The 27,261-nt window shown below is 40.2% G+C and overlaps 1 protein-coding gene across 1 annotated transcript in view; it reads right to left on the minus strand.

Moving 5' to 3' along the window:
• Positions 1-314: 314 nt before the first annotated feature.
• The window catches only part of LOC127586450 (chondroitin sulfate proteoglycan 4-like), a 68,470-nt gene continuing 41,523 nt past the window's right edge, over positions 315-27,261 (minus strand). The window contains exons 8-10 of the mRNA XM_052044426.1: positions 8,144-8,313; positions 3,088-3,265; positions 315-2,527 (exon numbers count right to left, since the gene is read on the minus strand). Of these exons, the coding sequence (XP_051900386.1) occupies positions 498-2,527; positions 3,088-3,265; positions 8,144-8,313 (2,378 nt within the window). The 3' untranslated portion in view covers positions 315-497. The remainder of the gene's footprint in view (positions 2,528-3,087; positions 3,266-8,143; positions 8,314-27,261) is intronic.

The following is a 27,261-nucleotide window of genomic DNA, read 5'->3' on the forward strand; positions in this document are numbered from 1 at the left end:
ATGTACTTTAAATCATGCATGATTTTCAGTGTGATGCACTCCTTTTTTATCCAGAACTAATAACCAAAGTGATAGATCAAGACCTTTTGATCTGGTAATTTATGAATGGGCATTGCTAACTTATCATATATGCAAAACATGACAATGAAGCGATACTTGCATTAGGGTGAACTGCAACAGAACATGCCCTGTTCAATTTCTGGATGGGCAGAATTCAACAGGAAAGAGGCACTAACAATTCAAAACATGCATACAGTGTGTTTTTGCATGATGTATGCATTTAAGATACACAAATTGGCTCAAATGTCTGGACAATCACATCTAGTTGGTTTTTAAAAATAGTTTTCAAACCTCACTTTACTACATACGTTGCAAAGATGCTCTGTTATCGTTTTAAGGTTCTGAGCATTTTTTGTAAAAATGAACACTGAATTGAGATTCCAGCAGAATGAAGTTTGCTTTGCAATGTTTACTATTAGAAAGAAATTTGTTGCTTGTCAAACCCAGTATTGATTGTGCCTTAAGGTTGGATTGGTTGTACGACAATGCTGCATCATTTCTGCATCAATTTGTTTACAGTTATAGAGCAGAGTTGAGGTTTCGTTTGACTTGGTGGCTGCTGAGAAAGTTTGGTTCCGTCTTTCTGTTGATGAGGGACTACGTATATTAAGGCGGGTGACAGTAACAACTGGAACTGTTGGGCTTCTCTCTACCGGATGTAAACCTGTAGTATTTGTTCCACCGTTATTGGGACAATTAGTTATTAAAGGTTTGTGCTTTGGTTTCTTCTTTTTTATCAAAATTACAATAAAGATACTGATGATCAAAAGTGCTAGAAAAGTGATGGGCAGAATTATATGCAGAGAGCTGAAATTCTGAATGGGTTGAGCAAGAGGCTTTCTACCAACTGGTTCTATAGTGGTCTGTTGCACAAAGCCTCCCATTGACACATCCGGTACAGAGGCAGAGGTATTATTTTTTCCATTTTCCCAGCGTGATTTGTTTCGCCACCACTGCACAGCTGAAGTAGGTTTTAGAGTGGGAACATCTGTTTGAGTTTCGAGTGATAAACTTCCTGAAGTTGCTGCATCTGACGTAAGTGAATTGAGAAGTGGTGGGTTTTCATTTAATGTGTTGTTTGGTATTATAGAACCATTAAAAGGAATAATGCTGTACAGAAAGACACCCTCAGCCGGTTGGACATTTTTTGCTGTCAAAACAAATGCAAATGAGTCATTCAAATAGTCCATTCCTGTCATATTGGCTTCAACCTCAAGCAGAATAAGACCTAGTTCAATGTCTTTCTGAGTAAATATGCTTGCAGCTTCTCTGCGACCTCTGACCATGTGGCTTGGTCTTACAAATCTACCATAGGTAGGCAATTGTTTTACTTCAAACCTGGGAACACTTCCAGTCTGGCTGGCCAATCTGCTTGCATCAAGCACATCTGTTCCAACCTGACAAGTAGTTCCAGATGGTATCTTAAAGTCTTCTGCCATTTTCAGTAAAGGCCGTACAATAATGTTAACTAGTTGCTCAGTCACATTACCCTCAGAAGTCATTACCATAAACTCAAAATTATCCTGTGATGCAGAGAGATTGGTCATAAGATAAACCAAGTGTCCCTTTACAAGGTCGTCCTGTTCAAATGAGGTCACACTTTTGTTACCAAGCAAAATATGTCCAAACTGTGGAGGCCTAGTAACTTCATAAAGTATCATAGTAACTTTCCCATTAGTCTCTGCAGCCAAGTGTTCATTGGTCAAGGTAGAAATAACTTGCCCCTGCTGAATTTCTAATTGAGTGTTGTTTATAAGCGTTATGATGATAGGTATAACCTCAAGATTAAACAATTTGTATACAGGTCGGTGTTTACCATCAGTGACACTGAAGTAAAAAACCCCAGATGATGAGCTTCCATCTTGAACAAACCAAATTTGGCCACTGTTGATATCAGCCTGAGTGAAGTATGTGATTGACATATTCAAATTCTTTGCTGTTGCCACATAGCCATTATTGGGTCCACTGATAATGGTGTATTTGATTTCTTCTGGAGTGTTATCTAGATCTACAACATTTATATGGTCCGAATTAATTGCAGCATTGTAGCCCTGCATGACCTTCAAACTGGGGGCTTTGGTTTTCAGCTCTGGTAGTTGATCATTAATTGGAGTAATGGTAATATTGAACATCTCTTCTACCACTTCACTGTCATTCAAAGGTCTTGATGCAACTTTGCTCTTTAAGTTTAACCACGCAGCAAAGGTAAAGTTATCGTTAAGGCTTTCTGAATCATCATGTAGATAGGCTATCCCATACTTATTCACAATAAACTGAGAAAAATAGGGTTTCTGCTTGGTAATGTTGCGTTCACCAACAATAATCACACCATGGACGGGCAAAGTTATCACTTGATACCATACTTCATACAGTGAGCGCTTAGATTCTGGAAGTTTGACCATTAGGTTTGAAGCATCCAGCTTGAATTTGTCAATTAATACCTTTTCACCTTCTGTAACAACAGCACCTGCAGAGAAAAATAAAGCTGTCCTAAGTAAAACAAACTATGCAAAGTTAAGACTATTTTATATTTGCAAAGGCCCTTCCACATCCTGAGGCAATTTGGGTTTGAAATCTTTATGTGCCATAAGGGCATCTCTTCCCAGCAATGTGAGAGGAGATGGCTCAGTGGAGATTGAGGATCAATTTGGGGTGGAGTAAATAACTGTACAGAACAGAGAGCCTGGGGGGGGCAAATTGGAGGGATTTGGGGAAGGGGGAAGACTACAATGGGGTAGAAGGGGGAAGGGGAAGGATCCTTCTGTGGAGTTGATTGAAGGGGGTGGTTGACAAGAAAAATGTTCAGGGGGAGGCTTGGTTGGGAGATGGGGAAGGATGAGATGGAAAAATGTTGGGGGAGTAGTTGTCAGGGAGAGGATCGTGCCTTTTAATAACAAGAAAGCAAGCCTCAACCTACTGGTTAAGATCTGCTATTGCACCTGAGGCTTTCACTGTTGGCATTTCTCACACGTGGTACAATCTAACCAAGAGATGTCCTACTTTGAAGTTGTATTATGAATACCTTACCTGCATTTGCAAGAAGACAACTGGATCGTCCAGCAATATCATATGTGATGGTGATGTGAAACTGCTGAGGTTCCAATGAGGCTGGCGAGGAATACACTATAAATTGAAACGAGTCTTCAGCACTCCAACCTACATCCTCAGTGTGTGTATGCTCATAGGCAATGACACTCTCATCCACCTATGGGAAGCAATATAGTTCATCAAAGGCACAAGTTCAACCTTGAAATGAGTAAAGCATTAATATTAAAAGTGTAATATTATGGCTTAAAACATTTACAAGTAACTAGGGACACCTTCTAACCACTAGTTTTTACCTGTTCAATAGTCCAAATTAAAAATTCATGAGGATGAGTCTAATGCATAATGGACATTTTTTATTGTATGGTGCTTTTGAAGGTAATGTAAACCTTATTAATCCTTTGGAAAGCTTAATGGATTTTTCTTAGATTTTTGGAGGAAGGAGTAATCACTGTGCTCTGTAGGCTCACTGAGTGGGTGAGAGTATGAGAAGAGCGTTCTCTCATCCTAGTTATGACTGGGTTGCATGTGATAAACACATGACATAGAATTGGCTGTGCAATGTACTCAGGAATTTTTGTTCCAAATTCTGGAAATGGAGTACAATGCAGATAAAATGCTGTATTGTGTGATTAGTTCATGTGACTATGGATGAACCTCTGCCTCTAAAAGTTCCTAACATAGCACCATCTAAAGGCATAACTGGTATTGAAGACCGTATTGTAAGTTTATCTGTGGAAAGCTAGGCTTGAAACTCAATTCCCAAAAAAGGATAGGATGGGGCCATGTCAGAAATGAAATTGAAAATAAATCTGCTACAGGAATTGTCCCACCATAAACCTGCATTTTAGTGGAACTAGGTCGAGGTGTTGCCAGACAATCTGCTTGAAGAAAGTGGGCTGTCATTATAATATTGTAATGAGATTGTCTGTTCTCATTTTAATGGTGAGCTTATCTTCATACAACAGTCAGACAAGTTTCACCAGGACCCAGTAAACCATAGCTGAAAGCAAACAACAAGGGCTAAATCCATGAGGCAAGCACCATTACAGCACTGCTTGTGGAACAAAGAGGGCTAGAAGTGTTTCCTGTAGGACCCAGCAAGCATCAATAAACATGTTATGTCTATCCATCATCCTTCTGCTCACCCCATTATCAGTGAAACACACCCCACCAACATTAGGACCATCAGCAGCAGTCAGAACCTCCCTGATGTTACCCTCGCCTCTGTGATTTAGGTCCTTTGGGATTCTAGACCTGTCCTCCCCACCCTCTAGCAATAGCTGCCACCTTATCTACCTGCTCTCCTAGACTTTGATCTTGTGATGCTAGACTTACCTTTGGATAGACCCTCAACTTGCCAATCAACTTGAAAACTCTACGCAAGCCAATCAACTGGAGGCAGGGTGGGATATTTCACTTTGGGAATGTTGCAGAAAGTTTATCATTCAGCAAACTAAGTCAAGTTACTCAAGTAACAGAATGTGATTAAAATACAAAGTGGACAGAAACTGCAGCAACTTCTCTGTGTAATAGTGAGGTAATTTGTGTAGAAAACTGCAGGGACAGGAGGATTGTTATATATAAAGTTATATATATTAAATCAAACACAGTCACTTACAGTGGTGTAACCACCAACATTTATTGACATGTGAAATCACCTCATCATGTCCATTCTGGTTGCCTAGAACATTGTCACTATATGCAGCCAATAAAAATAGCTGTTTGTGTAAATTTAATAAATGCAAAATTGCCATGTATTCTGATATTCATCTTCTTGAGCTAAGTATTGGCTTTAGATTAAATTAAATTTGATTGTACATTTAATTTTTCCTTCAAGATAGTTCTCTGTGCCCCATTTTTTGTAAAATTAAATTAGAAACTTGGGTTCATCCACTATCCCTTGCGTTAAACGTGCAATATAGCAGCACATAGTGTTGTACTCTACTTCTGAAATTTGGTTCCATTGACTTTAATGAAACTAAATATCAGAGGCAGAGTACAATACACATATTTGTGTATTTAAAGTTTGCAACCAAGGATGAATTTCTGCCCCTCTCCCCCCCGCTCCCCCCCGCCCCCATTTACTTAACTCGGCAAGTCTTTGTTTAAGGATATCCAAATTGATGTCTTTTATAATGAAGAAGTGTTTGTATTTAATTCAAATTCTCTCTTTTTTCCCCCAGTGTTAATAGTTTTCCTTTTATTTAATCTCTGTACCATGAGTTGTAGAGAAGGAAATGACAATGTGGTATTTCAAACAAACTAGGAAATGTTAAGAAAAATCCCCACAAAAAGATTTCTTCCAAGTACAATAGAAACTTAAAAGAAGTTCTTAAAAATGTGTTTATGATTTATGATCTTATTAAATGCAACCCAGGGATGAGATAAAGTGACATATTATAAAAATCAGACACATTACCCGTGCAGATAATTTTTGCTTTATTTTGTGTCCTGAAAAGCTTCTAAACAGTAGGTAAAATGCACAGGTAAAATGGATACTATACACTTACTTCCATTTCACACTTTTTAATAGAACTATCAATTTTTGGTAGACCTTTTGAAATGACTGCAGGAGGTAGTTGCACAGTGTAACTTACATCAATGAACTTCTGAGGGCTCAGCAACTGTACAAGCTTAGGGGACAGATTTGACATTAGGTTGGGGTTGGGGAGGCATTGTGGGAGAGTGGGCAAACAATTCTTATGTAAATGTTGTATTACTTCTTCCAGATATCCTGGTTATTTCAGTGCTTGAACACCGTGCCACAAGTGCAAAGCAGTTTGTGAAGATGTGAGGCTGGGTTGGGACAATAACTCAAAAAAAATCTATGATCAAAATATATATGTAGATCTGTCAATAGCACCAGTAAGAAAATTTCTACTGGTTCATTACTATCTGCACAATTATAATATATTAACTCATAAGAGCTTATCATTACCTACATTACCTATCCAATATGATAGGGATTCTATTTATTACTAAGTAACAAAGTATAGATGAAGTTAACACAGTACAAAGTTATCCATGCTTGTTGCAGCAGCACAAATGACTCTGCTGTTTCCTTGCATACTGAAATGAAAATCATGAAAAACAATTTTTTTTTAAGATATTAGTTGTCAAACAAATTTCCCAAAGTGTATTTTCTACCAACAGCAGCTCAGCAGGTGACGTCAAGCCTCTGCTTGCAGGTACTCAGAATTCCAAATGCCAGCATTTTGAAAGAAATGGTTCAAAAAGCCATCAGCTTCACCACTTTGTAGAGAGTTTCTACATTAATGTACAAAGGTAGTGGAGCAACAGTTACATGTAACTTGATCCCATGCAACTCCTCTGCCTGACGTTTCTTAGCAGTAGGAAGTCTGCTGGAAATCTGTTGAGCACTTCCAAAAATTCCAGACCCCAAGATCAAATGTGCATCTTGGAAACAGAAACAAGAAAAATAGCTGCATAGACACTCTGACTTGAGCTCTTTCCAGTAAGCAATAGCCTTCATTTTAATTCATTACAAAGAACTGAACAAAAAAAAGTAAGTGAATTGGACCAGGTTGTGCAAATAAACTATCCAATATTGCGTCTGATCCCTCTGGATACATAGACTTCTTTTCTCATCAGGGCTAGAACTAATGACTGAATATTTCATGTGACTCTGGATGCTGTCTGTATGAATTATTTAAGATGCTTTTACATTACTTAAACTGAATGCAATTGTGTTTTTTTCAATTATTCTCTCTATCCAACCTTATTTTATTCCACTAATGACATTTCTTTTGTTTAGACAAATAAAACAACTCCTACATGAAAATATTTTTGGATATTTGCTTAACTGAATACTGTATCATGGATCCACACTTAAATCAGCATAGATAGGGATTATCATACACCCTTCAAAATACCATGGAAACAATGCTGATGGGACAATACAGATAGATGATATTTCTAGGCTATAACATTGTATAATTGACCATTCCGGTCTTGGGCCCACTGATTAAAAATTCAATACGCCCTGAGGCCCAAGGCTTAGAGAGCATTTTAGTTTGCCTGGAGATCATTATGGTGCAAGGGCAAGGGCCAGGGCCAGGGCCAGAGTTTGATGTATAGGTTGCGATCCTGAGCAATTGTGAATGATTCATCAACTGGGTTCATGGCCTGGGGCTTGGAGAGATTGAATGATCAGGGTCTGGTGTTGGGGTGATAGGTGGATGGATGGCATGGAAGATGGCAGGTGGGGTGGACTCAGTGGAAGCCATGAGTCGTAGGCAGTGGGGACTGAAGGTGCTCAGTTGATTAACTATATTAAAGGAGACCTACCTGAGGAAAGGTTTCCAGCACAAGGCTGGGATCTGTGCAGGGAGGCCCCCTTTAATGATGTTGCATAGCAAACTGTGGAACTGCTTTCCCCAGCTTCTGACCCAAAACACTGTTATGTTCTGGGAGCTATGGAAGCAACTGCCAGGCAGTGGGTCCAGTGGTCTGGCCGATAATCTAAGAGGACTTCGATGACTTGAAAGGTCAGGACCCTTCTTCAAGACAGAAATGTTGACTGAAACATTGACCGCCTGCTTTTCTCCACGGATGCTGCCTGGCCTGCTGAGTTCCTCCAGTATCATCGAGTTTTTCATCTAGATTCCAGCATCTGCAGTCCTTTGTTTCTCTAGCACTACTTAGAAGATACTTGATTGCCTGAAGCTTCATCTTTCAGATGAAACTAAGGTCTCAACTTCTTTTGAGGATTAATATAAAAGGTCCCATGGCACTATTTGAAGTTGAATAGGAATGTTCCTCTGGTGGCTTGAACTAAACTTCCAAAGCAAAACTGCCATCTGCAATGCCAGAGGTCTCAATAAAAGACATAAAGTAAGTGTGAATTCCTTATACTCAGAGTCAGAGTTGTACAGCACAGAAAGAGGCCCAAATGATTCAATCTTAAGTCAATCAGAAATTATAAACTTATTCATTTTCAAAAATTTTTTATAAACTGATTCATTATTGAACTTATAAGATACAGACCAAAAAGCTCAATGAACATGACACTTACCATGCTTTGGGTGAAGTTAGCCACTTCTTGTGTTACATTGTCCATCTCAACTTTTACCACTCTACCAAGCTTTGGAAGGTCAACCAGAGTGTATATTATGGGACGATTTTCAATGTTTTCATCATTGGTTACAGCTTTTAAATGTTTGGAATTAATACGTTTAAGTGTCCCTAGAAGAACAAAATTCAATGAGTACAGTTAAAGATTGTAAAGGGAGTTAAGAGTTATGGGGAGAAGGTGGGAGAAAGGGGTTGAAAATAAATATCAGCAATGATTGAATGGTGGAGCAGACCTGATGGGCTGAATGGCCTAATTCTGCTCCTATATCTTATGGTCTCTATAATTGGTTGAATTTAAACCATGCAATGAAACCACAGAAGGCCACTCTGTAGTTTAAGAGACAAAAGTATTTTACTATTATTAAGGAAAACTGCCTGCAAGGGAAGATTTCCTCCATTTCATTTGCACTAAAATCAGAAATGCATTGTGTCTTATATGGTCCACTCACTGAGCTCGCTGTCTGAACTACTGCCGCAACTGTATCTACTTTGAGGCTCCATGAAGGCAAACATCCTCTAGGCCTCACTGCCACGGCCATCCCATGAAGTGGACTGTTTTGCGAGTGGCAACTAGGCCTCAGTGATGGATCCTGAAACCCTGCCTCTGCCTGCCCAGGTGCCCATTTGTCAGCTTGATGCTATCAAAAGGTATTTTTAAACTGTTGTTAAATGTCTCTTATTATCAGATATATATATTAATATGTTGAAATCGATTTAAATAATTAAGAAAAAATACTTTAAAAAAATCAGAAAATAATAGTTACCTCAAAACATATTTACATGACAGAAAGTAAAAATATCCAAGATTAACTAAAATTTATAAAGAAACAAACCTGGACCTTCCTTTTCAAACCAGGTCAGTGATCCCACTCATTCAGTAAAGCTGGAGAGTTGGATGTGAAGTGAACCTGGTCCCTTGACTCACCCCATCTAAGTTCTGCCCAAGACCAACAAGAAGGCACGTATATTGCAATCAAGGAGTTGGGGAGGGAGTGGGAACATTGGTATTGAGACCAACGATCAGTCATGATTGTATCAAAGGGCTGAATGGTCTCCTCCTGCTCCTCTTTGTCTGTTTATTTTTTCCCCAACTGAACTCCAACGTTTCCTGAGTTCTGTTTCGATGTGGAGGTGGGGAAGTCAGGAGTGAGCTTAGTTGAGCACCATAATTAGCCAGAGGTTCTCCATGGAGCTGCTGGCTTGGGAGCAGCACAATCCAAGCCAACATTAAATTTAGATCTAAGAGCATTCATTGCTCTTTGTGTGTGGAGGAAAGATCTTTGAGGCACAGTGGAATGGACAGAATTCTAAAATACTTATGGGTCAAAGTGCAGAATACTAGAAACCAGTCACATATTTAATTCACACGATACTGGTTCACAAATATAAGCGAATGTTTCTCAAAAAGTAGTTCATCTCGAAAAGGGCCCACATGGAATTTAGTTAGAACCATAAATTTTGCAAGTTAGAACATTAATAAACATTTACTTTTCATTTATGCTCACTGAAAACAAGCTGAATATCTGACATAAGTCATGTGCAGTATTGGCATCGTCATCCTTTGTGCTATAAATGCTTTAAAAGAATTCATGTTTTACTCCAAAGTGGAACAGGCTCAGTATGCTAAAAGCCTAATCTTGATTCTATATATTTTTAGAGACAGAGTGAAAGGAAGAAAGCAGAACTTATATAGTGGCTTTCACAATATCAGGATATGCCAAAACGCATTTCAGTCAAGGAATGTCTTTTAAAATGTAGTTAATGTTGTAAAGTATGATCCACAAACATCAATAATTTCACTTGCTTTTCTTCAAAGCAGTCTTCTGGGATCTTTCACGTGAGAGAGAAGATGAGGCTCCAGTTTAATGTCACATCCAAAACATGGCACCTTTGACAGTGGAGCACTCCATTGGTATTGCACTATAATGTATCCAAGTTCCTGAAGTGGGATTGCAACCTATTACCTTCTACCTCAAGGCGAGTGCACTGCACACTGAGCCAAGCCTAATTATATTGCAGTCCCCACTTACTCACCCTCAAATAGATGTAGAAACATCCATTAATACAGTTTCTCAGTAAAAGCATCTTTGAAGAGAGCAAAATGAGCATTATATTACTCTTGGAATTACACACACCCTGTCCTTCAGCAGTGGAACTGTCTACCTTCACTGCAAGATTTTAATCATTAAGTTGATTAAAATTTTGCAGTGAAGTAGCACCGAACATAATCTCAGAATGAAAGAGAGAGAATAGTACTTACGTTCTTATTAAATCTTTATTTATGTATTGAACAGTTCTGAATCATTTGGTAACCTTCATTTGATTGTACAACTTAATCCTGATTAATTAAAGCCAACTCCATCACAAAGAATCCTCAATAGTTTAAACAGACTAAATAGAGTCATACAGCATGGAAGCATGCCCTTTAGCCCAACTTGTCCATGCTGACTGTGTTGCCCAGCGAGTTAGTCCCATCTGCCCATGTTTTGCCCATAGCCCTCTAAACCTCTCCTATTCATGTACTTAACTAGAAGGCAGGAGAATGGAGTTGAGAAGGAAAAATAAATCAGCCATGATTGAATGGTAGAGCAGACTCAATGGGCTGAATGGCCTAATTCCGCTCCTATGTCTTGTGGTCTTTTAAACATTGCTAATGTGCCCTCCTCAACCATTATTTCTGGCAGCTCATTCCAAATATGTAACACTGTTTGTGTGAAGAAGCTGCCCCTGATGTCCCTTTTAAATCTCTGATCTTAAATCTATGCCCTCTTGTTTTTAGCACCCCCTTCCTGGGAAAGGCTCTGTGCTTTCACCCTGTCTAATCCCCTCATGATCTTATATACCTCTAGTAGGTCACCCATGTTCCAGGGAATAAAGTCCTAGTCCATGCAACCTCTCCTTGTAACTCAGGCCCCACAAGTCCAGGCAAGGCCAGGCAATGTCCCGGTAAAATCTTTTCATGACTTCACCATCTCTGTTACCTTCTCCAGCTCTAAAGCTATTCAATCAGCGTCTTAGAGAATTTCTACGTTACCTCATCATATCACTATTATGATCCTCTGGCCTGTGCTGTTTGCCTATGGCAGGAGATGGGCTGTGCATATGTATAAGGTCCACTCTCTTTAGGAACCCTCAAAATACTCATCTTTTGGCTACTAGGACAGGAAAAATAACCCGTTTTTGTACTTGTAAAATAAACTGCAAAGCCAAAAAGGGACAGAGATTTGGCTTTATGGAACTCTGCTGTTTGTATCTAAAAATTAAGAGTTCTCCAAGTACATTCACTGGAAGTTAATCTCTTATTATGCAATTAAAAAACTATTTTAGAGATAGTATCGATTTAGGGAAAAAAACAAGCAAGATATAATTCACATCATTACATCACCAACATATTATATACACTTGATGTATATTCTATTGCATATTTGTAAACAAACAAGAAGTTATTGCCTATGTCTCCAAGCTGGCAACTTCCCCTGTAGAAAATACATTTCTTAAACACTATCATAATGATTAGGGATAAACTGAAAAAGAAAATCTAAATTTCCTTCCAGGTTTTAGCAGATGGATAAACTAGCATCCAAAACCCTATATGTCCAGATCCAAGGTGTCCAAATTCGTTACTAACCATGGCTTCCTCCCTACTGTGGTCAAGAGAGCTCGCGTCCACACCTCTGCCATTCCCTGCACCTCTTCCCTCACCCCCACCCCTCCCAGACCCAACAGGGATAGGGTCCCTCTTGTCCTCACATTTCATCCTACCAGCCTATGTATCCAACACATCATTCTCCACCACTTCTGCCATCTCCAACGGGACCCCACCACCAAGCATATCTTCCCTTCCCGAACCCCTTTCTGCCTTTTGCAGGGACTGCTCTCTCCACGACTCCCTAGTTCACTCCACCAGCATCCCGCTCCCACCTCAGGAACTTTCCACTGACCCTACACCACCTCCATCCAGGGACCCAAACAGTCCTTTCAGATGAGACAGAGATTCACCTGCACTTTCCTGAATATCATCTACTGCATTCGGTGCTCCAAGTGTGGCCTCCTCTTCATTGGTGAGACCAAACGCAGACTAGGTGACCATTTCGCAGAACACCTGTGCTCTGTCCGTAACCGCGATCTGCATCTCCCTGTTGTCAGTCACTTCAACTCCCCTTCCCACTCCATCACAGATAAGTCAGTCCTCAGCCTCCTCCACTGCCAGGAGAATTCAAAGCGCAAACTGGAGGAACAGTGCCTCATTTTCAGTCTTGGAACCTTGCAGCCTAACAGCATGAACATTGAATTCTTCCACTTTAAGTAATCCCCAGACCACCCCCACTCCTCCCCAACCATGCTTCTTCTTTTCTTCCCTTTCCTAGCCTCTCTTTCTTTTTTCTACCCCCCTTTTTTCCTCCTTTTGACCCATCCCCCAGTGATCTCCTCTCCCCTCTTCCCCCACACCTGCCTATCACTATCTCTTACCTGCATCTACTTATCACCACCTTTTGCCCACCACACCTCCCCTCTTTTGTCCACCTATCACTGCTCTGCTTTTCCCTCCTATATATTTGGCTTCCCCTTTTCCTATCTTCAGTCCTGAAGAAGGGTCCTGACCCTAAGCATTGACCGCCTGCTTTCCTCCACTGATGATGCCTGGCCTGCTGAGGTCCTCCAACATCTTCGTGTTCTTCATCCAACACCCTACTTGGCTGGGAATGTGCTTAAACTTACATGGCCTGAAATTTCTAAAACACCACTGCACCATCAGACAGACTTAAAATGGATGGCCACTCACCTGAGGTTGGTGGTAATGATTCTGCAACAAGGTAAACCCCAAATGAAATGACTACAGTGGGGGTGGGGACCCCAAATGACTGCCGGGGGGGGGGGGGGGGGGGGCGGAGTTGCAGGGCAGTAGGCTGCAGGGACCAATTAGTGCTACCACTGCATAACTCCTGTAACCCAGGTTTCATTCTGACCCCAGGTGCCAACTGGCTGGAGTTTGTATGTCCTCTGCATGGGTTTCTGCTGGGTGCTCTGGTTTCCTTCCTCATCACAATAAAGGTGATGGCTAACTAGGCCATTAAGATTGTCCCTAGCCTAGATGGGTGCATGGTAGTAGAATTAGGGGAAGTTGATGCAGAGAGAATAGATTGCTCTTAGAATCTCTTAGAGTTTTTCGAAGAGGTCACCAAGAGGAAAGATGAGGGTAGGGTAGTGGACTGTGTCTATGTGGACTTTAGCAAGGCGTTTGATGAGGTCCTACATGGCAGGCTAGTCTGAAAGATCGTATGGGATCCAGGGAGAGATAGCTAAATGGATTTGTAATTAGCTTAATGGTAGGAAGCAGAGAGTGATGGTTGTATGTTGTTACTTGGACTGGAGGCCTATGACTATTGGTGTGCCACAGGGGTTGGTACTGGGACCTTTGTTGTTTGATATTTACATAAACAATTTGGATGTGAATGTACAAGACATGGTTAGTAAGTTTGCGGATGATACCAAAATAGGTGGTATCATAGACAGTGAAGAAGGTTATCAAAATTTAGAGGAGGATCTTGAGTCAGCTAGGTAAGTGGGCCAAAGATTGACAAAAGGCTTTCAATTTGGATAAGTGTGAGTTGTTGCATTTTGGGAAGTAAACCAGGGTAGTATTTGTACAGTGAATGGTCAGGGACCAGGGAGTGTTGTGGAACAGAGCAACCTAGGAATACAAGTGCATAGTTCGCTGAAAGCAGCGTCACAGGTAGACAGGATGGTGAAGAAGGTGTTTGGCATGCCAGCCTTCAACAGTCAAGACACTGGGACGTTATGTTGCAGTTGTACAAGATGTTGTTAAGATTGCACTTGGAGTACTGTGTACAGCTTTGGTTGCCTTATTATAGGAAAGATATCATTAAACTGGGAAGAGTGAGAGAAGGCTTAGGAGAACGCTGCCAGGACTCGAGGACCTGAGTTACAGGGAGAGGTTGGAACATAGGAAATTGAGGGGTGACCTTATAGAGGTGTATAAAATCATGAGGGGTATAGATAGGGTGAACGCACACAGTCTTTTTCCCAGGGAAGAGGAACTAAAAACTAGAGGGTATGTTTAAGGTGAAAATTAAAGATTTAAAAGTGACCTGAAGGGCTACTTCTTCGCACAGAGTGTGGTGTGTATATGGAATGAGCTGCCAGAAGAAATGGTTTAGGCAGTTATAATAATAACATTTAAAAGACATTTGGAATAAGTACATGGATAGGAGGGGTTTAGAGGGGTATGGGCAAATGGGACTAGCTTGTTGGGCACCATGGTCGGCATGGATGAGTTGGGCCGAGGGGCCTGTTTCCATGCTGTACTTCTCTATGACTCTATGCAGGGAAGTAAGTGTGGAATGGGACTGATGGGTATGCTCTGAGAGCTGGCATAGAATCGATGGGTCAAATGACCTTCTTCCATAAGAAAACATGAGAGATGATGTGACAACTGAGAAATGGCACTTCTGCTCCTTTAAATTATTTGCCTTAAGGACATATCTGGAACTGCTCACCCTAAACCTGATGATAAGCCTTCCATGTTAAGATGTTGGGAAGCAGCCGATTTCCCTACCCAAAGTTGCTGTAAGGCAAATTCAGAATTCTTTCATTGGAGCACTGTTCAGAAAAGATGTTTGTAATCACCTCTGTTTAAACATACAAACTTGTTTCAGATGACTTTGTTAGAAATTCATAGCTTATGAACTATTCCTGTATTTTTTACCCGTTATTTTCTCTGTAAACAGTGGAATTTCCAGAAGAGTACCGTTTGTCTTATTATGCAATCATTTATATGAATGCTTCATTTGGGGCTTGGACCGACTTCTGGCAGAAGCTAATACTAATATTGGTTATTACAGAACTGATAACCCTCTAGGACATCTGAATTTCCATCCAAATTCTCCCCAATTTCTTTTAAAAACTGATGACTGAATCTACTTCCACTACCCTTTCAGGTTATGATTCCAGATCCAGTCTGTGTGAAAAGAATTTACCTCATGTCACACTTGCAACCTCCCCTGCAAGCCACACACAATCCCAACTTGGAAATGTATCACTATTGCTTCATCATGCTTTGTCCAAGTACTGGAAATCCTCCATCTGGCAAAACTATGGGAGCATCTTCATCAGATAACATCATGAGAAATAGAAGCAGAAGTATGCCGTTTGGCTTCTTGCACTTGCTCAATAAGACTCTGTTTTTTTTACCCAGGTGTCACTTATCTGCACTAATACCATACTGTCAGATTGCCTTGAATGGCTGTGGTGCACCACCATCTTTTTGAGAACACCTGGGGATGAACAATAAATATTGCATTTGCCAGCATTGCCCACACCACTCAAATGAATACAAGTGTAACACTCCACACAGTCCAGTAAGCAATGGGCTAGATGCAACAGATAACATTTTCACTTAACACCAAATTATTCAGAATTCTTTCTGAAAACAATCCAGCAACTTTTGTCATTTGAAATAAACACTCTGTACAAACACCTCAGATCCTGCAGAAATCTCAGATGTCTGTATAGTAATTTGATATTTCACAGTGAGAAGATATTTTCATCAGAAATATACAAGATGAAGGCACTATAATTAGAAACATTTTTTTATTCTCCCGAAATTCCCACCAACCCTCCCCAGATTCTACCTCTCACCTATACACTAGGGCAATTTACAGTGGCCAATTAACTACCAACCCACACGTCTTTGGGAAGTCCTACCCCCTACATATCTTTTAGGTGACTTCTCTTCCCTGGGGCTAACTGCAGTTGACAAGGTGTATGATCAAACAGTGGCAAACAGGAACAAACAAACATTGGGACAGATGTAGGATATAGTTTCTTTGGTCTGTTCTGCTATCCGGTAAGACCATAACTAATCTGTGATCTAACTTCATACACCTGCCAAATCGAAATACTAGAAGTCTGAAAGAACAGAAAATTCTAGAATTATTCAGGCAGCATGGGTGGAAAGAGAAAAACAGTTAACATTTCAGATCGTGAGAAACTCTGTTACTCTCTCTGTAGATCCTGCCTGACCTGTTGTTTGAAAAAAAATAGTGCTGGAAACAGATTTTTGGCATCTGCAATGTCATTTATTTTACCAATATTATTAACATCTCTTTATAATTTAACACTACCATATACACTGCTTACAATAACACCAGCCTTTGTGTCATTGGCAAACTCAAATTTCTACCTGTCACCCAAGACATTTTATAGAAAGTGTATAGATCCCACCACAGCCACCCAGCACTCCCCACCAGGTTCAAATCCACCAGAAATAAAAATAAACTTCTCTGAATAATGCATTTTTTAAGTAGTTATTTGAAACTACTAAGCAGTCAGACAGCACTATTCTCAGGTTTGTGCTCAGGAGATTCCACAATGAAAAGCAGGAACTTGTTGAATATCCATCCAACCACCTACCTAACTGTTAAATTTGTATACGAAAGGGCTTACATTTGTTGTGAAACTTTGTGGAATCCTAGGAAGAAGTGCAATGCCATATGTTATAGATGTAATTCTGATTGTACACTTTATATAACAGCGAGGCAAGGAATGTGCTAAAATTATGAAAGGCTCGTCCAGAGCAATGGCAATCGAAGAATGTTTGTTTGGGGTATGGTTGTGAGGCTCCAGCAGCATTATACCAAGAGTGAGGTAGAATAAGATTTATGCATGGCAGCCTTTATTCCATAATTTCCAGTCATTGTAGTGACTACAGTTCATTAGCTGTAAATTACTTGGGATGTCCTGAAAAGGATGCAAAAAATGCTTTATAAATGGAAGTCTGCAGGCCTTTCTTTACATAGTCGATTTTAACAGTTAAGATTTACTTTAGACTTGCCTGCATTATATTTAATACATACTGATTCACCCTTGGTTCAGTGATAGCACTCATGCCTCAGGTTCAGGCATCCATGGATTCAAACCTCCCACACAGAAAAGTAACAAGTTATAGTACCCAGCTAACATCTAACCCTGCGGTCACATCACACATAATGATCATCTTGCCATTAATTTTATTGTTACTCCTAGGATTTTTCTGTGTGAAAATTCCTACTGCACTTTTTACAATACAACACTAATTACAATTCAAATGTACTTCTTGGCTCTGAAGTGCTTTCAGATATCTGAGGTCATGAAAAGTGCCATACAGGTAAATATCTTCCTTTTTATCAATAGACTACAGACACAATGCTTCCTTTTGCAAATATCCTCAGATATTTCTGTTCAAATGGCAATGCTGGTGTGGTTACAGCTTGTACTTTGAGTGAAGGAAAACAAAAGGCAACTTACATTTAAACATTTAACACAGTTTTATTTTGAACAAAGTGTTAACAGAACAGTCTCCTAGAAAATGGGTCTCAAAATTTTTGTGTTTCTGGAGCCTGGTTAGTGCCAGTACGGGAACCCTGTTCACCCAAGATGGGAACTTCATCCCAAGTTCCAAGATAAGAACATAAGAAATAGGAGCAGGAATAGGCCATCTGGCCCATCGAGCCTGCTCCACCGTTCAATAAGACCATGGCTGATCTGGCCATGGACTCAGATCCACCTACCTGCCTTTTCCCCCATTACCCTTAATTCCCCTACTCTGCAAAAATCTAACTGTGTTTTAAATATATTTAATGAGGTAGCCTCTACTGCTTCCCTGCGCAGAAATTCCACAGATTCACTACTCTCTGGGAAAAGCAGTTTCTCCCCATCTCCATTGTAAATCTATCCCCCCGAATCTTGAGGCTATGTCCCCTAGTTCTTGTCTCACCTCCTAGTGGAAACAACTTTTCTGCCTCTATCATATCTATCCCTTTCATAATTTTATATGTTTCTATAAGGTCCCCTCTTATTCTTCTGAATTCCAGCAAGTATAGTCCCAGGCGACTCAATCTCTCCTCATAGGCTAACCCCCTTATCTCTGGGATCAACCTGGTGAACCTCCTCTGCACCACCTCCAAAGCCAGTATATCTTTCCTCAAGTAAGGAGACCAGAACTGCACGCAGTACTCCAGGTCCAGCCTCATCAGTACCCTGTACAGTTGCAGTACAACCTCCCTGCTCTTAAATTCAATCCCTCTAGCAATGAAGGCCAACATTCCATTTGCCTTCTTGGTAACCTGTTGCATCTGCAAACCAACCTTTTGCGATTCATGCACAAGCACTCCCAAGTCCCTCTGCACGACAGCATGCTGCAATCTTTCACTATTTAAATAATAATCTGATCTATTTTTCCTTCCAAAGTAGATGCAAATACTTTTGTGGTTATGTGGCTCCCAGTGATACCCGCCCAATATTTTACACCCACCCACCCTTCCCTTCTACAGCCCTAGTCACCGCCACATCACTCCCCACAACCCATATTCTTCTCCCTACCACTCACCCAGACATCATTGATTACACCCTTTCCGACCCTTGGCCAATAACACCAACACTAACCTTCATAAACCAACTGGTAGTTACATTTTTTTTAAATCCCAAATTGCTTTGCAGTGCCCATAATGAGAAAAATATGGTGATAGATCTAAAGAAGCTGCTGTTAGGAAGCTGAAGAGAAAGATTTTGAGCGATCCGAAAGGAGAGAGACGTGGAGCAGTTCAAGGATGGCTGAAGATATAGTGTGCTGCTAGGAAGGGAATACACAAGAGATCAGAGTTGGGGGAGTAGAGAATATGGGGTGGGGATTGTAGAGCTGGGTTGGTAATACAAATAAGGAGGGGCAAGACCACACAGGAATTTTAAAGTGATACAAGAATTTTAAATTCAGGATACTAAGGGATCAGAAACTTAAGTCAGTGGGAACTGGGGTAAAGGTTGAATAAGACTTAATGTGGGATAGGATACGTTCAGTGGAACTTCTAATGAACCAAAACTTATGGTGAAGGAGAAAGAAAAGCATTGTACTAACATAAAACATGCGGTAAACAGTCCTGATGTTTAGCATGACACTAAATACAAGATCACTCTATTTTGCTTGTACACTTTGAAGAGATTGCTTAGTTGACGGAAAGAGTGCAAATTGTGTGTGCAGAGAATGTGTAATCAAGTGGCAACAAAGTATACCCTTGCATTTATGTACTGTAGTATTTAGTAAAATGAACCAAAGGGCTTGTTAGAAGCTTTATGAAAAAAAAAACTTTGAACCACAAAGGGATGTTTAAAAGACTTGGTCAAATAGCAAGGTTTTAAAGCTTTTTTTTTAAAAGAAAGAGGTAGAAATGTAGAGAGGGCAGAGGAACATTTGAGATCTTAAAACCTAAATAGAACAGGCATGCCCATCAACATTGGAATGATCACAGTCAGTGATGTGGAAGTGTACTTCAGAACGCAGTATCAGCAAGAGCTTCACTAATGAACACCATTTTATGTACATAAGACTGAGATAAGTCTTTGATTGATTTCCTATTCTTTATAACTGGATTGCATGATACACAAAGCATGCTACATTGTAGTAGACCAATGGAATATCCTTGCATAAATAATGGCCAAAAGTTTTTTTGGTTTTTATTTATTGCTGTTTGCATTGGATGTACTTTATTGGCTTAATCCACACATTCACAACTTTGTTGCTATCCACTAATAATAGTCATTCTGATCATTTTTCCTGGACGTATGCCTAGAATTGGGAATTCTCTTTTTCATGATGGGCTAAACATATACTGTGTATAGTCCTCTGCAAAAAAAAATAACTGCATCGCCCAAAAATATAAATATAACTAAAACAGGATTTTGCAGATCCCAATGGGAGCTGCATGAACAGCTTTCAAAGGCCATGCTGTTGCCACACTGAACGTTAGGAAGGGCATCACATCTTAAAGGAACACTCCCCCTGTAGTCACAGAAAGCTGCATAGATGGTTGCCCTAAATGTGAGGGAAAACAAAGGGGATAAAGGACACAATGATCTTCCCTATATGTGTGTCCACTCTCCCACATCATCTTCTGTCCCAATTGAGTCTCATGCCATGAGTAGCCCCACAAAATGCAGTATGATCAGTGAAGCAGAAACTGCAGCACATAGCTCTGACGTGCAGGGTATAAAAAGGCTGCAATCAATGATGGAACAACCAGCCATAATATTTTAAATATTCTTAACACTGAAAACTGGCATCATTATCAGAATGGGGTGGCAGTGGTGCAGCTAGTGGAAATGTTGCCTCACAGTTCTAGTGATCTGGGTTTGATCCTGACCTCCAGTCCGGTCTGTGTGGAGTTTGCATTCTCTCCTTGTGACTGTAATCAGTTTCCCCTGGGTGCTCCAGTTTTCTCCCAAATCCCAAAAAACATGCAGGGGAGCAAGTTATTCGGCCATTATAAATTGTCCCTAGTGCGTGGATGAGTGGTAAACCTGGGGGGAGTTGATGGGAATTTTGGGAGAATAAGAAAAATAGGGAATTAGTGTAAATGGGTCCCTTGTGATTGGTGCAGACTCTCTGGCCATCCCATTAGTCCATCCTAATTAGTCGCACTCCCCCTCTATTTCTTAGCAGCCCTGCAACTCATGCCACAAATCGACTCCCCTTTTTGCCATTAATCTACACTAAGACATATTTTACAATAGCCAATTAACCTACCAGCACGCCATTGGGATGTGGGAGGCAACCGAAGCATCCAGAGGAAACTCGTGCAGTTATACAGAGGGCGTGCAAACTCCACACAGACAGCACCTGAGCTCTGGATCAACCCCAGGTCCCCAGAGTTGTGAGATTTGTATACAAGAAACAGGTACCAACAGATTAAATTTCTGGCGGTAATTTCTTTTCCCCCAAATGACCCTTTAAATAATTGCCACAGTCTTCAATGAATCTGCAACATCACAAATTCAGTCCCCTTAACTGTTAAATACTTCAAGCATGGTGATGAGTGGAATATCAGAACTACAGAATGAATACAATGGGAATGCTCATTGTAGATGATCCAAGCCATTCACCATTCACCTACTTCTACATCTTTAAGATAAGATTTCTTTATTAGTCACATGTACATCAAAACACACAGTGAAATGCATCTTTGTGTAGTGTGTTCTGAGGGCAGCACGCAAGTGTCGCCACACTTCCAGCACCAACATAGCATGCCCACAACTTCCTAACCCGTATGTCTTTGGAATGTGGGAGGAAATCTGAGCACCTGGAGGAAACCCACGCAGACACGGGGAGAACATACAAACTCCTTACAGACAACAGCCAGAATTGAACCCGGGTCACTGGCACTGTAATAGCGTTACACTAACTGCTACACTACCATGCCTGCCGTAGTACTCCACAACATGATGTATTAACGCAGAGTTGCTTTACACAATTCTGGCAACAATTTTATTGCTCAAAATTTTCCTAATCTACACACAGATGCTGCTATCCTCCTTTGAAAACAGAAATATAATAAAATTCAATTTTTATTGTAAAAGATGCAAAAACATAAACAGCTCTTCATGTTTTGAAAAAGGTTGTAAGAAAATATAAGAAACAATAAAAAAAAGTTCAATAATCTGCATATTTGGAAATGCAATAAAAATTAACAACCTTAGCAAACATTGCAGAAAGCCTGTCAAAAGTGCCACATCTGCTACAACTTTTACTATATAGCAACTTCAACATGATAACATCTGCTTCAAAGGAGTGTTATCACACAGAACTTGACACTGAGCCACACATAAAGGGTAGATGATCAAAAGCTTGGATTAAAAACAAAAGCACATTTTGAGCAGAGAGGCAAAGTAGTTTACGAACAGAATTCTCGAGCTTGGGGGCCTTGGCAGGTGATAGTCAGCTGCCACTCATGGGGCAAATAATAAATATGGGCTTGCACAAGCAGTCAAGAGCTAGCAGAACAGATTTTTACAGTGGGTTTAGGGGTGTAGCAAGTTATGAAAATAGAGAGGGGTGAGGAAATAAGAGTGACCATGTTAAAATTGAAGTATTGCCAGACCAGGAGTAAGCAGATCAGAAGTACAAGCATGATGGGAGAATGGGGCTGGCTGCAAGCTGGTGCTTAAAATAAAACAAACATTTTGGATGAGCTTGTGTCCATGGAGCATGGAGAAAAGAGGCCTGTCAGAAGTGCTTTGGAATAGGCCTGGAGGTAACAAAAGGTCTGGAGGTAACAAAGAATTTCAGCTGAGACACATGAAGGGCACATTGCAGAGGTGCAGGTAGTTCAGTCTTGGTCATAGCATGGATATGTGGTAGGAAGCTCATCTTGGGATCAAATACAATACCAAGTTCTGAATTACTTGGTTGATTTTCTGACAATGGTCAGGGAAAAGGATGGAGTTTATTAGGGAACTGAACTTTCAGCAGGGGAGTAAAACAATACCTTCCTCCCAATTAGTTGGGCTTGATTTTTGTTCATCCAGCAATAGGTACCCAGCAACTATTATACCTGATGAGGGATGGTGGAAGGGTTGAAGATGATGCTTGTGTGGTAGAACAGGATGCTTCCACATGGAACTAAATGCTGTGCTTTTGTATTATGTCAGCTGGGAAGACTCTGAAGACCACCATGTGGGAGTGGAATGCAAAATCTTCGCAGGCGATTCTCTGGCTACAACTGGATATAAAAGAATGAAATCAAGCAAGTGCAGTCTCAATTAACCAGATGACAGAGGCAAGACACAGGAGAAGGATGAGGTGGACAACTGTATCACAGTCTATAGACAGATTGAGAAGGGATAACTTCACATTGTGGCAGTTTCGTTTGTGACTTTTTTGGGGCTATTTCAGAACAATGATATGGTGGAAATCTGATTGGAGAGAATCAAACCAGAAGTTCTGGGAGAGATAGGCCTTGGTTTCAGGAGGTAGCAACATATTCAAGGCTTTTGGATAGGAATTTGGTTGGAAATGGTACAGAAATGCTTATTGACAGATTTGAAAAATTTGAAGATTTGATCAGAAACACAAAACAAAGGCAGTTTTGTAATGGATTAACAAAGATAGATTTAGCATGTAATTATAACTTTGTGATTGTTTAAAATAGACAACAGTGAATTGATATTTGTTTAGTTTTTAACATTTAAAAGTTCATTGAAACAACTATCAGAAGAGATGCAAAACTGGCTACTGAGTCACTATTACTATTATTGGACAAAGCCCAGGCCTCAATCTTCATTGTTATTGTCAAATTACAGTCTAATGTATTATAACAAAAACATTAAAAAGCCCAAAATCCCTCAATTTACCAAAATGAAACAAACCACAGACGTTTAAAGAATTTTAAATGATGCCTGCATGGGGACGTCAGTAATCTTTCCATGAGGCTTCTTGGAATTCAGTCACTTAATGTGGATACAACATTGCTTCGGAGAAAATCACATAGAAACAGGCAACATTCCTTGATTTTAGGTAGTAATGTCTCTATTGGTATAAAAATCTGACACAGCTTCCTTTGACCTCAGCAGCTGAGACTAGGGAGAAAACTTAAATCAGTGATTCTCTCCAACATTGTTCGCTATCCAGTCAGCCTAACAGAAAGTACAAGGCAGTGGGTAGAAATAAGATCTGGCTCTCATGATGTACTCTCCACAGTAGAATAGCTTTGTGACATTCATTTTCTGGGCTTGCACACGATGGACTGGAGTGACTTGTTGGTGGTCTGCTGAACTGCCAGGTTAGTACCTTTTGGGATAGAAGGGGAGAAGATTGGAGCAGCATCTTCTGGATGGTTTCCAAAATAATTAAAAATTAACTAAAATTCCAAAATAAACAAATTTGGAAGCTTATTGATCAGGAATACACAATCACAATACAGTGCTGTCCATATGGACAAAAAATTCCCAAAGTGACAGTGAGGTCTACAATGAACTTAAATCTCAACACTGTCTTAATACCCATATCTGATATTGTAATTAAGGGATGAAACATAAACTTATTTTTTAATTATCCTAACTTATTGATGGCTTTCGAAGGGGGAAGGGCAGGGAACGTGGGGAGAGATTTTAACTTCCCAGTATTGGGATTGCTTGTACCCATAGCGTCAAAATGGTGATATTCTGCCCCCTACAGATACCCTACTGGTGGATATCCGAAATACCTTGCTGGTTTAGGCAACAGACTACTCGCAAAGAACCACCAATTGCTACTTCAGGATAGAAGATATCAGAGCATGCATCATGAGCTTTCTAACTGTTACTGTCAATAAAGATGAAAAAACCTCTAAAAAGGTAACTTATCTTTGTAGAGCATATTTGTTTGGGACCTACATATCTAATGTGTGTCATTTTTGCTGCGAACTCCCAAAATCTTCAATTACCAAAATTTTAACTCAAAAAGATTGAGAACCTAGTACAGATTGAAATTGTAAAACATGAAGTTAGGTGTCAAACTTTGTTTGGTAATGCTACTATGAAGTACTTTGGGATATCTTGCTGTGTTAAAGAGCTACATATTTGCTATTGATAGTGTTTTCCAGCACCATCCATAGGTAATTCATGTCTTGGTAGCTTATAGGAAGGCAGAGATCGCTGCTGCCTGGCAGAGAATGAGTTTTGTACCAGATCTGAGGTCTTGATCTTCAAATACCATTTTCCTCTGTGGAATCACTAATTTAAGATTTCTCCCTAGTCGGGGCTGCTGAGGTCAAAGGAACCCATGTCAGATATTTATACCAACAGAGACATTACTACGCAAAATCAAGAATGTTGCCTGTTCCTTTGTGATTTTCTCTGAAGCATTGTTGTATCCACATTAATTGACTGAGTTTCACAGTGGCTGGGCACCAAGAAGCTCTGCAGAAGCAATGGAAGGAACACCACCTCATAAACTACTCATTTGCCCACTCAATCTCCCATCGGTGGGAGACACACACATTGTTGTTGTCAGCCACGTCAGAACTCTCAAAACCAGAGTGGAAGCAAGTTACCTTCAATCCTGAGGGACTGCCTAAGAACTGCCTACTTCCTTCCTTCTTTTCAACCATCCTGGACCATACTGGGCCCCAATCAGATTCAGTTCCGAATCTTACAGTAACGTTGGCCAACAAAAGCCCACTGCACATAATTTCCAAATGCTCAAGTGGCAGTGTAGCTCTGTAGAAGCTGCATTCTTTATTAGAAACATGTTTTATAATGAGCAGCCAGTGTCTAGGCTGTTGAAGTCGCGAGCTAGAGTGTGAGTGTTTTTCTTAAACTGTGGAACTTCACAGGAAAGTGTTATAGAAACTTGGTTTGGTTTGTAATTGACCAAAAACATACATATCAGTTGGAAAACAATGTTTTACAATGTCATTAGGTATACATTTGATGCCAGAACTCCAGTGCAAATGCCAATCATCACTGGAAATACTCAGTCTATTTCCAGGGTGATGCAAAATGACTGGAAAATGATTATACATTCCACTTTTAGGGGGGGAAATGCATAATGCTATAAAGCTATTGTGGGATTGAATTTCCAAGCCTCAATCTTTATCGCATACAATTTTACTGCATGTCATAATCAGATTCATCAACGACTGTGAATGCGCTATTGTACTTTTGGCATAGTATTCACAGCTTTTGGCACATATTGCTGGTTTATGTAACTTGGGGCAATGAGAACACTGAATATCTTCATTACAAATATCTTGGGTATACCAGACATATGCTCTTTCCAGAACCATTCAAATGAAGCACAACTCCAACACTGAATGGAAGATGTTTAAATAGACAACTTGCTTTTCCTACAGGTCTTAGTTACTGGGTTTATAAAAAGGCTTCCTTGGTAACTATGGACCTACAGCATAGCAAATGCTTATAGTAGCTGGCATATAATTAGTTTATTGCTTGGGATCTGGGGCTAGTTGTAACATACACAGAATTCAGTTCATGAAGCTGGGAATCTTAAGACACAAATTGTCCCAAAACTTACAGCACTGAAACTTGTGCCAAAGAAACAGTGCAACTATTTCATTCAACATTAAACTACAGAACATTACAATGTAAATGACTTGCACCATTCAAGAATTCCCAAGGATATTTATATGACTTTGTTAAAATCTTCGCAGCCACAGTTAAAAGTTAATTATAATGATTCTACTTTCATTCAAAATAGTGCGATGTTGAATTCCCTTGACTTGGGCCAATATTTTGAAGACTTGTGGGAATGCTAATTATGAAAGGCACAGGTGAGCATTTGATACAATGTTAAAATATATCCCAATTTATCAATGAGTAAATACATTAATTTAGAGTGACAGTCTTTCCAGGATGAGTTTGATGTCCTTTTTTAAAACTGACAACCACAGTGATCCTCAAGGGGACCCCATTCTCTCGCTTGTTACTCTTTCCCTTATGTACTTATGGAACCTCTTAGGATTTTCTTTTACCTTATATGCCCAGGATATCTCATGTATCCTTTTTGCATTCCTGATTTCCTTCTTAAATGTAATCCTACATGTTTTATACTATTCAAGGAATCCCAACTGCTAATACCTGACAAATGCTTTCTTTGTTTTCCGGACCAGAGCCTCAATATCCCTCATCAACCAGGGTTCCCTAATCCTGCCAGTTGGTCCTAAACTCTTCCTTTCTCACTTAATAGCCTGTCACTTGCCAGATGTCCCTTTACCTGCTAACAGCCACTCCCAACCAACCTATGCCAGTTTCTGCCTAATGCCATTAAACTTAGCCTTGCTCCAATTTAAGTAAATCTCCAATACTCCAGTAAACCCCCGATAATCCAGCACTTCAGGACTTTGCTGGTGCCAGACTTGCAGATTATCCGGACTATTGGATGTTACCCTCATTAATACCCCAACAAACATTTTTCCCCCAAACATGTTAAACATTAATATACTAAATTTCAGTAAACTCAGTAAGATTAAAAGGGAGCAGGAAATCGAACCAAGTGAGCTTTGGTATGCAAGTTTCAGCTTGTCAGAACAAGTTGAAACATACAAGCACAGATCAGCTGGCGGGGTTATTTGCAGACATTTTTAACTCTCCCTGCTTCAATGTGAGGTTCCCACCTGCTTTAAGAAAGCCACTATCATCCCAGTACCTAAGAAAAACAAGGTAACGTGCCTTAACGACTACCAACCAGTGGCTCTGACATCCACCATCATGAAGTGCTTCCAGAGGCTGGTC

The sequence above is a fragment of the Pristis pectinata genome, chromosome 2, assembly GCF_009764475.1.
Source record: "Pristis pectinata isolate sPriPec2 chromosome 2, sPriPec2.1.pri, whole genome shotgun sequence".
Taxonomy (NCBI): Eukaryota; Metazoa; Chordata; class Chondrichthyes; order Rhinopristiformes; family Pristidae; genus Pristis; species Pristis pectinata.